Raw genomic sequence first — 14,267 nt, 5'->3', positions numbered from 1 at the left:
CTTCGCCTTCACATGTTGGTGGTAAAATAAATTAAAAAAGGAAAAATATTTTAAGGGTACTTATGTAGGGCTTCTCCTGATCTGCTTTGGAATCCACTGAAGGAGGAAGTTGGTGTTCCCTTTTAATTGTTCTAAGGCTTCCTGCCCAGCTGTGGGGGCAGATCCCTCTCTATGGTGCTTTCATGGGTTCAGGAAAATCAAATTACGGGTAAGTGTAATTATTATTGTCATCAATTAGTGCTACAGTGAGCTCTAATGTGGGATTGAGGCAGACATGCTAGCCTTCGTTCTTCATGGGAATTAGAGAGACTTGGGCACCTATGACTGTTGCCAATAGTCCTGTGATCCATTTTTGGCAAGTTCTAACCACTGCATATATGGAACATCCCAAAAGGACCTACACCATTTTGGAGATGCCCTGAACATGTAATTTAACCATCACAATTCTCCCACATCAAAGTTGCTCAGATCTTTATGCTTGCTCATTTTTTATTCGGTCAACTCATTTCCTTCAAGAGCTGACTGTTCTCTTTCTGCCTAATATATCCCACCCCTTCTGAAATGCCATGGTAATTAGATGTTAATCACTTCACCAGTCAGTGGTTTTAGAGGGGTATTCCAGTAAGGAAAGGTTATCACCTATCCACTGGATAGTATTGTTGTTTAGATATACTTACAAAACTTAAAGTCTATATACACCTATGGAGGCAGTTTCTTTTATTATTGCATTGTACTTATTTTGAGCTAAAATATATTTTTTTAAATTGGTCTTTATTAAAAATATGACATCTATTTTTCTGTACAGAGCTGAGATGCTCTAGTACAGCGATCAGCAACCTTCGGCACTCCAGCTGTTTTGAAACTACAACTCCCAGCATGCTCCTTTCACTTCTGTGGGAGTTCAGAGAACAGCCAAGCAAGTGTGCATGCTGGGAGATGTAGTTTCACAACAGCTGGAGTGCCGGAGGTTGCTGATCCCTGCTCTAGTAGCATCCTTTGGATTTTCTGTCTTTTCCGTCAGGCCAGGAGCTGACTGGCTCCTCATCTCTGCTCTCTGACCTCCTAAACACTCATTATAGCTCAGTTTTTATCTTACTGATAAGAATGTGGCTTAAATAAGTGTTTATGAGGGTTTAGCGATAAGGTTTATTAGATGACAGGTGAAGGTCAAAGTACCAGTCACACGGAAAAACTGTTAGGCTAGGTTAAGACCTGAGCGTATTCGATATGCGCTTTTTACAGGCGTTTTTAATGGGCGGAAACAAGCAAACGCCCATTTAGGCGCGTTCCCGCTGAAGTCCATGGGTGGGAACGCGCAACAATATGCCCCAAAGAAGCTCCTGTACTTCTTGAGGCGTAGGGCGTTTTACAGCGCGTTCGTACGTGCTGTAAAACGCTCAGGTGAGAACCATGCCCATAGAGAAACATTGGTTTTTGCCTGTTGAGCGTTTTACAGCGCGTAGGAACGTGCTGTAAAACGCTCAGGTCTGAACCCAGCCTTAACCCTTTGTGGCTCAATATTTTTCATAAATGCCAATTGAAAAAATGATTTTCAACATAAAATTTGTAAAATGCAATAATTTTAAAAAATGCCTTCAAAAGATGTACATAGTCTTTAAGCAAGAACAGCGGAAGGCACATATGTACAAACATACAGTATATAAAAGTTGAGCATCCTTCTGGCTCTGCCACATGGGTGATACTTATGGTACACAGTCTACACTCTAGACATGACTGGAGAAGTTATTGGATTGACCACTTTCCCACAAGTGAACAGTTTATCTATGTGTACATCACCAGTAGGGAAAGTACTCATCTAGCCAAGCTCAAAAAGTTCTTATACAACAACATTTTCATAAATAAACTACAGGTTAAAATAAGGGATATGAAGAAACTCTCAGGACAAAATCTTCTGGCCACTTTGGAGGATGGAAATTTAAAGGGCCTGTGTAACGTGACACCTGTAAGACCTCTTGTGTGTAACACAAAAATGCTGTATACACTCAATCACTAAGTTCTTCTTCATCACTGAAATATGTGCTCTTCTTTATTCTAGGTCGCCTTGAGTCAACCGATGAAGAGGTTTCTCCTACTGCTTGTCTGAATTTGTTCTTTTCTTCTTCAATTCTTGCTTGCTAGAATGAAAGCAAAATACAACAAATAAATACATACAGTATTTCATTAGATTGTACCTCCTTGTAGGCTCTTTAAAATGTCCCTTAGGCCTCATGCACACAAACGTATTTTCTTTCCGTGTCAGTTACTTTTTTTTGTAGACCGTATACGGTACCATTCATTTCAATGGGTACGTAAAAAACAGAAGTTACTCCGTGTGCACTCCGTTTCCGTATGTCTGTTCCGCAAAAAAAATAGAACATGTCCTATTATTGTCCGCACAGGGGCCAGCTGTTCCGTTCCGCAAAATACAGAATGGACATGGAAGTCATTCGTATTTTTTGCAGATCCGTTTTAGCAGACCGCAAAATACATACTGTCATGTGCATGAGGCCTTAGTCTGTAGATTTAAATTTCTAATGAATTAAAACATGTCTGCTCGATGCTGTTTAATAGCTTCAGTCGCTTGATGGCTGCACACTCCATTTCAATATGGGGCAGAGTAGGTGGTGACTTGAATGCCACCCTAGGTCTTCGCTCCCTAAAATTCTGGTGTTGTCTTTACAATTTTTTTTCAGGTCACCCAACTCTCTCCCCCCCCCCCCCCTTCCCCAACAGAGAAACGAAAACACCTGAAATAACATGATATTCGGAGCCTGATGCGATATTTAAAAAATAAAAAGCCAGGGAGCACAAACATTACAGCATTTTAGAATTTCCTACTGGTTAAATTTAAAGATTTTTTTAATTATTCAAAATGTATTAAATTTAAATTATGCTTGTAAAAGAAAAAAGAAAAAAAACAACAATAAAGAGCCACCCAGTGTATACCCAACAAGTACCTAGAATGAGGAAAAACTCTCAGGGGAGGATCGTGTTAACCCCTTCCCAGCTGGCTTAGGTCACAAAAGCTGAAGGGAAGAGCTACTTTAACCTCTTAAGGACATAGGGCGTACAGGTACGCCCTTGTGCCCTGGTACTTAAGGACACAGGGCGTACATGTACGCCCTGTGTATTTTCGATCACTGCCGTGCGGCTGGCAGTGATCGGAACCCGGTGCCTGCTCAAATCATCGAGCAGGCACCTAGGCTAAATGCGCGGGGGGGTCCCGTGACCCCCCCATGTCGGCGATCGCGGCAAACCGCAGGTCAATTCAGACCTGCGGTTTGCTGCGATTTCTGAAGTTTCTGGTCCCCGCAGTCCCTGACCGCAGGGATCAGAAACTTTATATGCCATAAAAAAAAGTTTTATTTACCCCCCCCTGCACCCCCGAATGATTTTTATGGTGGCGGGAGGTGCAGGGGGAGGGTTGCGGGCGGTGTGGGCGGTGCGGCAGGCGGGATCGCGATCCCCCGCCCGCCTCCCCTTGTATAATCGTTGGTGTCTAGTGGGGATACCAGGGTGCCAGCACATTGCTGGCACCCTGGTATAAACGGCTGACATCTGCGATGCGATGTCAGCCGTTTAACCCTTTCCATACAGCGGTCCGTACGGACCGCTGTATGGAAAAGGTTAACAGCGCAGGGAGCTCCCTCCCTCTCCCATCGGGGGGCTGCTGTGCCTTTGCAGCCCCCCGATGGGGAGGGAGAGAGCCCCCAGAGAGCCCCCCGAGAGATCCCCTCCTTACCCTTCCCCGTCTGCGAAGTTCTGAGCAGTACTGAGCAGACGGGGAAGGTTCCCATGGCAACAGGACGCCTCTCAGGCGTCCTGCTGTCCATGGTGCTGAACAGATCTGTGCTGAATGGCATAGATCTGTTCAGTGTAAGTAAAATACAGTACAGAACAATATATATTGTACTGTACTGTATTATTCAGACATCAGACCCACTGGATCTTCAAGAACCAAGTGGGTCTGGGTCAAAAAAAAGTGAATAAAAGTGAAAAAAAAGTAAAAATCAAAAAACACATTTATCACTGATAAAAAATGAAAAAAATAAAATTCCCTACACATGTTTGGTATCGCCGCGTCCGTAACGACCTGATCTATAAAACGGTCATGTTACTTTACCCGAACGGTGAACACCATAAAAATAAAAAATAAAAAACTATGATGAAATTGAAATTTTGCCCACCTTACTTCCCAAAAAAGGTAATAAAAGTGATCAAAAAAGTCGCATGTACGCCAAAATTGTAACAATCAAACCGTCATCTCATCCCGCAAAAATCATACCCTACCCAAGATAATCGCCCAAAAACTGAAAAAACTATGGCTCTTAGACTATGGAAACACTAAAACATGATTTTTTTTGTTTCAAAAATGAAATCATTGTGTAAAACTTACATAAATAAAAAAAAAGTATACATATTAGGTATCGCCGCGTCCGTATCGCCCGGCTCTATAAAAATATCACATGATCTAACCCCTCAGATGACCACCGTAAAAAAATAAAAATAAAAACGGTGTAAAAAAAGCCATTTTTTGTCATCTTACGTCACAAAAAGTGTAATAGCAAGCAATCAAAAAGTCATATGCACCCCAAAGTAGATGCCAATCAAACCGTCATCTCATCCCGCAAAAAATGAGACCCTACTTAAGATAATCGCCCAAAAACTGAAAAAACTATGGCTCTTAGACTATGGAGACACTATAAAACATTTTTTTGGTTTTAAAAATGAAATCATTGTGTAAAACGTACATAAATAAAAAAAATTGTATACATATTAGGTATCTCCGCGTCCGTGACAACCTGCTCTATAAAATTACCACATGATCTAACCTGTCAGATGAATGTTGTAAATAACAAAAAAAAAACGGTGCCAAAAAAGCTATTTCTTGTTACCTTGCCGCACAAAAAGTGTAATATAGAGCAACCAAAAATCATATGTACCCTAAACTAGTACCAACAAAACTGCCACCCTATCCCGTAGTTTCTAAAATGGGGTCACTTTTTTGGAGTTTCTACTCTAGGGGTGCATCAGGGGGGCTTCAAATGGGACATGGTGTCAAAAAAACCAGTCCAGCAAAATATGCCTTCCAAAAACCATATGGTGTTCCTTTCCTTCTGCGCCCTGCCATGTGCCCGTACAGCTGTTTACGACCACATATGGGGTGTTTTTGTAAACTACAGAATTAGGGCCATAAATAATGAGTTTTGTTTGGCTGTTAACCCTTGCTTTGTAACTGGAAAAAAAATATTAAAATGGAAAATCTGCCAAAAAAGTGAAATTTTGAAATTGTATCTCTATTTTCCATTAAATCTTGTGCAACACCTAAAGGGTTAACAAAGTTTGTAAAATCAGTTTTGAATACCTTGAGGGGTGTAGTTTCTTAGATGGGGTCACTTTATGGAGTTTATAATCTAGGGGTGCATCAGGGGGGCTTCAAATGGGACATGGTGCCAAAAAAACAGTCCAGCAAAATCAGCCCTCCAAAAACCAAACGGCGCACCTTTCACTCTACGCCCCGCTGTGTGCCCGTACAGTAGTTTACGGCCACATATGGGGTGTTTCTGTAAACAGCAGAGTCAGGGCAATAAAGATACAGTCTTGTTTGGCTGTTAACCCTTGCTTTGTTAGTGGAAAAAATGGGTTAAAATGGAAAATTAGGCAAAAAAATGAAATTCTCAAATTTCATCGCCATTTGCCAATAACTCTTGTGCAACACCTAAAGGGTTAACGACGTATGTAAAATCAGTTTTGAATACCTTGAGGGGTGTAGTTTCTTAGATGGGGTCACTTTTAGGGAGTTTCTCCTCTAGGGGTGCATCAGGGGGCTTCAAATGGGACATGGTGTAAATAAACCAGTCCATAAAAATCAGTCTTCCAAAAACCAAACGGCGCACCTTTCACTCTACGCCCCGCTGTGTGGCCGTACAGTAGTTTACGGCCACATATTGGGTGTTTCTGTAAATGGCAGAGTCAGGGCAATAAAGATACAGTCTTGTTTGGCTGTTAACCCTTGGTTTGTTAGTGGAAAAAATGGGTTAAAATGAAAAATTAGACAAAAAAATGAAATTCTCAAATTTCCTCCCTATTTGCCAATAACTCTTGTGCAACACCTAAAGGGTTAACAACGTATGCAAAATCAGTTTTGAATACCTTGAGGGGTGTAGTTTCTTAGATGGGGTCATTTTTGGGTGGTTTCTATAATGTAAGCCTCGCAAAGTGACTTGAGACCTGAACTGGTCCCTAGAAATTGAGTTTTTGTAAATTTCGGAAAAATTTCAAGATTTGCTTCTAAACTTCTAAGCCTTATAACATCCCCAAAAAATAAAATATCATTCCCAAAACAATTCAAACATGAAGTAGACATATGGGGAATGTAAAGTCATCACAATTTTTGGGGGTATTACTATGTATTACAGAAGTAGAGAAACTGAAACTTTGAAATTTGCTAATTTTTTTCAAATTTTTGTTAAATTAGGTATTTTTTGGTGCAAAAAATTTTTTTTTTTTGACTCCATTTTACCAGTGTCATGAAGTACAATATGTGACGAAAAAACAATCTCAGAACGGCCTGGATAAGTCAAACCGTTTTAAAGTTATCAGCACTTAAAGGGACTCTGGTCAGATTTTCAAAAAATGGCCTGGTCCTAAGGTGTAAAAAGGCTGTGTCCTTAAGGGGTTAAAGGGGTTGTCCGGGTTCAGAGCTGAACCCGGACATCCATCCATTTAAACCCCGGCAGCCCCCCTGACTTGAGCATCGGAGTAGTTCATGCTCCGATGCTCTCCTTTGCCTTGCGCTAAATCGCGCATGGCAAAGGCATGTTTTGGAGTTCCGGTGATGAACCGGGCTCTCCATGGGGCTGCCAGGCGGAGGCTTCCGCCCATCAAGGCCGGCGACATCACCGAACAGACTGCTGGGCGGAAGCCTCCGACCCGGCAGTGTGTTATTGTTAATAAAAGAGCCCTTGCCCTGCGCGATCCAGCGCAGGGTAAGGGAGCGCATCGGAGCATGACATGCTCCGATGCTAACATCAGAGGGCTGCCTGGGTGAAATTATGGGTATGTCTGGATTGGGAGCACATATAGATATGGTTCTATTCTTGTTTGAATCCTGACAGTCCACTACATTGGGGGATATAGCGGTTTGAAATAGAGTCAGGATTGAAATCAAGGGAAACCTGCTTTCACTTTCACCCACTATCATTCCTGACCCGATTTCTAACAGGTAAATCACCTGATGTAGTAGACGTAATGCGATTCTGATCTTGCTTTAAAGTTTAGAGTATCAGCTTTCAAACAAGACCAGAACCAGTGGCGTACCTCTAATATAGGCAGACCACGCAGCTGCTACGGGGCCTGTGGGAGGCGGATGTAAAGCCCCGCCCTCTAATTATACTAATATAACAATAGATACTGCTTGAGTCCTACCTGGGGCTCTGGTGGCCCTGCTTCCTCTGTTCCCAGGGCCCCTACCCCCTTACAAACTTTGTGTATGTTTCTGTGGCTGCCGCAGTTACAGATTGTCCCCACTGTAAGCCAAGGAGAGAGCTCTCCTCTGTCAGCTGAGCGCTGAACTGGCCAATCAGCGCAGCCGACAGATACAGAAGCCAGCCAGAAAGAGTGAGGACTGCTGCTCCCATGTGAGAGACCACACTAGCCCTGCCTGTCTCGAGGGGGGAGGGGGGGGGGGCGACGACACTTCTCTATATAAGTATCAGTAGCAGAGTTTATGGCAGGGGTCCCCTTCCTTTGAACTCTGCTTGCTGCTGTTGATATACAGGACATTGTGCCCTTGGCAGAATACCCCCCTCCCCATGTACTCTGCCTGGTGCACACTAAGCATCAGAAGCAAGCAGAGTTCATGGCAGGGAGGGAGGTCTGCTTGGGTAAAAAAATTAAAATAATAATAATTTCTTAATTGAATAAAAAAAAAAAAAAAAGTTCAAGACATTTATATACTACTTCATTCCTTAAAGGATAACTGTCATATTTTTTTTTTGGAGTATTGGATTGTGGTGATTAATTTCACCTTGGTGGCCCTATTTCAACTTTTCACTGTGTATTCAATTACCCCTTAATTCCACATTTTGTTCCCTGTACTGCCTACTTTTACCTGTGCTTAAAATAGGGTTGCTAGGCATGGTCCGTCCTCTGTTGAAAGACCCAGCATGCAGGCTCACATTACTGACTGCCAGGGACTGTAAGTAAATGATTAAAGCCAGGTCCTCCCCAGCAGCTGATAACAGTGCCTGGGCTGTGTGCACTTCTCCCTGTCCTTGTGCTTGGCAGACGCTCCCTCACTCAGCAGAGCTAGAGAATGCAGAGTTGAAGCAGCGCACAACAGGGAAGGGAGATCTGCCATCTGCTAAGTGTATAAATGAGGTAAGAGGACCCCTTTGTGCTGCAGGAGATTAACCCTTTAGGGGGGAGGGCTCTGGTTACTGACACTTTTGGGGGGCTATTGTTACTGGCTATTGAGGGCAGGCGGGATTAGCCTCAGGGTGAGGGCAGTGGCGGCGATCTTAACTGAATAGTGAAATTGCAGTTTTATGCAGACTGGTTGCTAAGGGCTGAATCTTATTAAATATGGGGTAAGTCAGTCTAATATAACATGATATTCCAGAATCAGTTACTTAGTAACTACATATATAAAAATTGAAATTATGGTCTAAATGTGACAGTTATCCTTTAAAATATAAGGATTTGTGTGTTCTTTTTAAATATTTATAATTTAAGAATAGGGATGAGCGAACTTCTGTTTTCAAGTTCGGCATACAAGGTTCGGGTTATCTAGGAATCCATGACAGAAATCTTAGATAACCCGAACCTTGTACGCCAAACTTGAACACAAGTTCACTCATCCCTATTCAGTAATTAATTGTAACCAGTTGGGAAAATAAATTATATATATATATATATACACACACACACATACACACACACACACTTATACTAGCAGAAGGGCCTGGCTTCGCACGGTATATTTCATCTATTTCATTTAATGTTTGTGTGTCGTTAAAAGATACAGTACCCCCAGAACAGTGACCTCGATAGCACCCCCGCCCCTTTAACAGTGAACTCCACAGTCCACCACCCCTTAATACTGTGGGACCTTCACAGCAGCCCGCCCTTTTAACAGTGAGTTTCACATCACCCCACTCCCTTGACAGTGACCTCCTCAGGGGCCCGCCCCCTTAACAGTGACCTCACCAGTACCCTGCTGCCTTAACAGTGACCTCCACAGTACCCCGCTGCCTTAACAGACTATCATTTGTCGTGCATTTTCATAAATGTACAATCTTATCTAAAGATATTATGGTCTAAATAGCAATGCCCATTGCCTTTAAGTGTAATCACAGATTGAACCAGAGTCTGATATTTCTCTATAGGATTGAAACAGGCCGAGATGAGGTTATGCTGAGTTCAGTTTGGGAACATGTTTGTGGAGACATAGAGTATATTGTCTTTTAAAATTATAGTGAGCAGATGTAGTATATCCGTTAATACTATAATGGGCCCTACAGACATGTATCTGTGAGAAACAACCATTTGAATAGCAATATATTATTTTACTTCATTACAAAATCATTAGGGAGGTCTACTTTGTAGAAAGCATTGGGTGTATGAATGTCCCATTCATGTCTTCATAATTATATTCTATATATTCCTGTGTGGTGTATTTAAATTTTCAACATATCTTAACCAATGACTTATATAATATGTCATCTATGTATAACAGTGTATCGATGTGTGTATATATATATATATATATATATATATATATATATATATATATATAAAATTTAGAATATATATTTTATGCCGTGTATATCCCACTGACCATATAGACTTTTAAGGTTTAGAAAAGTATTGAAGTTATCTTCCTACTAATTGGTTTTCATGAGGAGAGCTAAATATTATTAGCCAGCCATGTAGGCAAGTTAATGAATCCGGATGTTAAGTAAAAGGAACCATTGTCCATTGTCCCTAAGAAGACAGTAGGAGATGGTGACTCCAACATGTCTAGATTAGGGGTAATTAAAATGTCAGGAAGAAACCCTTAATACTGATGCATAGTGGGGGAGGTTAATAAGGTCATTGTTAGATATTTAGAATTAATGTTGGAATTATTATGTAGTACAACAGTGCCATCTAGAGGTAAATTGATAATAGTATGACATTTTCACCAGTGTTCCAAGGGTTAAAATGACATCATTGGTATCTGCATACGAACACACCCATCTTGTCTGATTGGAGATCCCTAATCTAGAAGGGGAGGAATTCTTAGATAACATGGGGTATAAACTATGCATGTAAGAGGTTAGGGGGGATCTATCTATCTAGCTATCTATCCATCTATCTACACTCTTCAACTGAAACAACTGCAACTAACAATTTACTTCAACAACAAAAAGAAACTTGGATTAATTTTTGATCACTGGAAGAGTTTTTTTTGAGAACTGATTACACCCGAAACCTGTCCATCCTTGACTTGGTAACGTATGTTATATTTTGCTTGTGATATTATTAAGATATTCCTCTCAGCGTATAGTCAAGTGTTTCCATATTGTGGGAACGTATAGTGTTAATCACCTCCCTAATGCTAGTTGTCCTCTTAGCAAAGATGCATATTGCTAATGGGAGATTAGACATTATCTGAGTAGAGGAAAACTCTAGGAAATTATATTTCCATAGTCTGGTTGCTGAGTGGGATATAATATCATATTAATATCATTTATATTTTGATTGTCATAGGCTGAGACAGAGTCAAGGGACAACATTTATTGTTCTTGTATTAATCTGTATTTTGTCATGTTATAACCTGTTGGTAAACAGAAAATCCTGAGCTTGTCTTGATGTATTAAGTATTGGTCTGTTTGATAAAGAAATATCATTTATTTCTTATCATATGTTACTTTTAATAATTCTGTGCTGGTGAGAAAGTGATAGTGGATTATACCACCATCTAGTGGTGGTTTATTGGTACTGCGTCAATTTGTCTATCCATTGATCTTATGTCAGTTTTATATTGGAATTTTACTCATTTATAAATAAATTGTTACATATATTTTGTATAATTGATTGCCCCTTTGTTTTCATTAATTGCATAAATTAAATTTAGAGTCTCAAGATAAAAGAAAGGCGTTTTATGTCCGCCTAGTGGATTTCCTGACTGATTTCCATTTTTTATTATTTTATTAATTTTTATATTTTTATGTAAAATATTTATATTTTATATAAAAGATATACCTTGACATATATGGAGGCCTCAGTGAGATCTTGAGATATTTCTATAAATTATTTATGCAAATAATGAAAAATTCTACACTTCTTCTTAGCTTGTTATTATTATCTGTATTGATTATTACTTATTGATCAGAATAATGAGTGTAACAGGCAGCGGCCCAGGTAATAGCCAGGCTATAGCAGATAGTCCATCTGACCCAGGAAAGATAATATCTAAGGTTATCGGATATGTTTATTCCCGTTTGAAATTAGATAAAAATATAGATGAATGGACTAATGAGCTGCAGGCAAGAGCCTATGAAGAACGTGGGGATATATGGAAGTTAGGTGGCATGGTTGATAGTTACCTGACATATATGGATTTGGCAAATGATAATTCCAAGAGGGACCAACACCTCTTATCTGCATTGCCACCTGTTTTGTATGCATTGTTTGAGGTCAGTACTCTTTCTAAAGATAGGTATGAGTCTATAATGGGTACAAAAAGATACGTATCCAAGATGGAATCAGAACTAAAATCCGCAGAAGCGATGATCAAAGACTTAGAGTACAACCTTAGTCACAGCCATGATGCATACCAAAAGGCAAAAAATGATTTAGAGGATTTATATCGTCAGTATTCCAAAATTAAACAGACAGATGGATCAGCCCATAATATAGTCAATGCTGAAAGGGATCCATCTAACGCTGTGGGATCTCCTGACCCTCCATGTCTTACTCCCCAACATCCAGACATGTCATCACATGCTCCTAAAGCAGGCCCCATCCAAGACACTCAGCAACCTGAAAGTGTTGGTATGATAACACAGGAGGCATTAACCCAATTGAACCAGGCATTGCAAACTGTAACCACCTTACTAGGTGCCAGTAATATGGAAGCCCCTAGAAGTGTCTCTCCTCATATTCCCTTGGATAGACATGTTAGGGTTAGGGTTAAATCACCTGTGCAATATGTGTCTCATGAGAGTGGGGAAAGCGCATGTGAGTCTGATAGTGATGTGGGAAAGCATGTATCTTACTCCCTGCCACGCAGGCAGGTGTTTGCCCACAAAGAGGATCAGGGTCCCAGGCGACCATCATATGCTGAGGTGGTCTCTAGGAAGCAAAATTACCAGTATTCAGAAAAGGAGCAAAGTTCATCCAGCATAATTAAGTTTTTAAATACCACTGTGTCCAAGTTCTCTAAGAAAGGTTCTTCTCAGATAGCGAATCACTTAGAACTGTATGAATCCACTATGGATTCTTTAAAATTATACTCTGATGCTGACAGAATCAGATTCCTTCCATGGGCATTTGATGATAAATATCGTCATTACTTTACCTCTTTTAGGGAGAGAGGAATTCAAGATTGGCCAAGTGTTTTGCATGAAGTTAAACTGGAATTCGGACCTTACCGAACCATTACTGCTGCAAAACGGGACATATATAAGCTTACATGTAGGCCCAATCAAAGTCCCCGTGAATTCCTCTCTATCCTTAAAAATGCCTATGGGTTAGCATATAGATCCCCAAACTGGGAATCTGAAGAGTTTAAGCAGTTGTTCTATGATGCTATGCCAACCCAGATCAAACTTAGCCTAGCCAGAGATCTGGATATTGAAGCTCCCTTGGATAGGTTGGTGACGGCTGCCACCACGCTGTATAATATCAGTGAATGCCATGAAACAGGTGAGAGAAGATTAAAAAAATCCCCAGAGCAAAATATAGCTGAAGCTAAGGTAAACCCTAGCTTGGGATTTGAAACACAGCCACGTAAGTATTCTCAGTCTACAGGTCCTGTCCAACAAACCCAGCAACAACAGGTAAGACCCAAGCAAACCAAGCCCCAAAATCCCAACGGGTCAGAGGGGGATAATTCTGGTGCTGGGAGGTCTAACTACCGTCCATATTACAATAATGGTCCCCAATATAGGTCCTATTACAATAGGGATTCCCAGGGTTACAGACGCTGGAATAACAGGCCCAGACAACAGAGGGAAGATAGGCAGGAACCCTTAAACTCACCTAGGAGTAGGTCACCCACCAATAATCAGGGCGCCTCACAAAACCAAAATATGCGCAAACCAAACAGGTTTGATCAGCTGGCAGAACAAGTGGCCCAGTTGAATGACATTGTGAGAAAGTTGTCCCAGGTATCCCCAGGAAAACAGCCTGAACCTTTTTTAGGGGCAACTCCAGGTCCCAGCTCAACATCATAAAGCAGTTTGGGCCGGGTCAGAACCCAGGCCACTGCAAGGCTATTAAGATGGATGTGAAAGAATCTGATGTGATTACTAATACCATTTCTCCTTGCAGTACCCCTGACCCTAAGATTATGGCCAGGGAGGAGGTGTCTAATGTTTTATTTGTCTTACAGTCTAATCGTGTCGATCCCTGCGACCATGCGTCTATTCCAGAGTGTGATCCCATCATTCCAGCCTCTAGTCATGAATCAGCTGTAAACTGTGATATAATCCAGTTTTCCCCAAGGGTGGGGGCCGATGCTGCTCCTCCAACTTCTCCTGTGAGACACAGGAATGCAGAGGTCACGAAGCTGCAGAGAGGTCAAACCCTACAGAGGAATCATATGAGTAAACATTCTAATTTCTTGTGTGATTTATTCCAGGTTGACGGCCGATATTTTGTGGAATCATATCTCCAAAATGAACTTATCGGACCAATCAAAAGTTTACTCGACACCGGATCACAAGCCACCATCTTATCATATAGTTATTTCCAAAAGATTCTGGATCTGACGACAAAGAAGCCGAGATTAAGATCATTTGATGGCTCTTTGATAAGTGTAGGTGGAGATGCTTTACAGGTAAAAGGTACATCATGGTTGACATTTAGAATTGGCAAAAAGACCATTAGACACCCCACATTGATTGTGGATCTTCCATATGATCGGCTGATCATAGGAATTGACCTTATGAAAAGGTTGAGTACCATAATAGACTTCATTAATGAAGCAGTCTGGACTCAGGTGAAGACACCCATTGCATATGAACTCTCTTGCAATGCACAAACACAACGCAGTT

The 14,267-nt window shown here is 41.0% G+C and overlaps 1 protein-coding gene across 1 annotated transcript in view; it reads right to left on the bottom strand.

Moving 5' to 3' along the window:
* Nucleotides 1-1,569: 1,569 nt before the first annotated feature.
* Nucleotides 1,570-14,267, bottom strand: part of ZCRB1 (zinc finger CCHC-type and RNA binding motif containing 1) — a 36,733-nt gene continuing 24,035 nt past the window's right edge. Inside the window, exon 8 of the mRNA XM_040410850.1 lies at nucleotides 1,570-2,135. Within this exon, the coding sequence (XP_040266784.1) occupies nucleotides 2,004-2,135 (132 nt within the window). The 3' untranslated portion in view covers nucleotides 1,570-2,003. The remainder of the gene's footprint in view (nucleotides 2,136-14,267) is intronic.

Source organism: Bufo bufo, chromosome 1 (assembly GCF_905171765.1).
Source record: "Bufo bufo chromosome 1, aBufBuf1.1, whole genome shotgun sequence".
Classification (NCBI taxonomy): Eukaryota; Metazoa; Chordata; class Amphibia; order Anura; family Bufonidae; genus Bufo; species Bufo bufo.
This window is presented reverse-complemented; position numbering and strand designations above follow the sequence as displayed.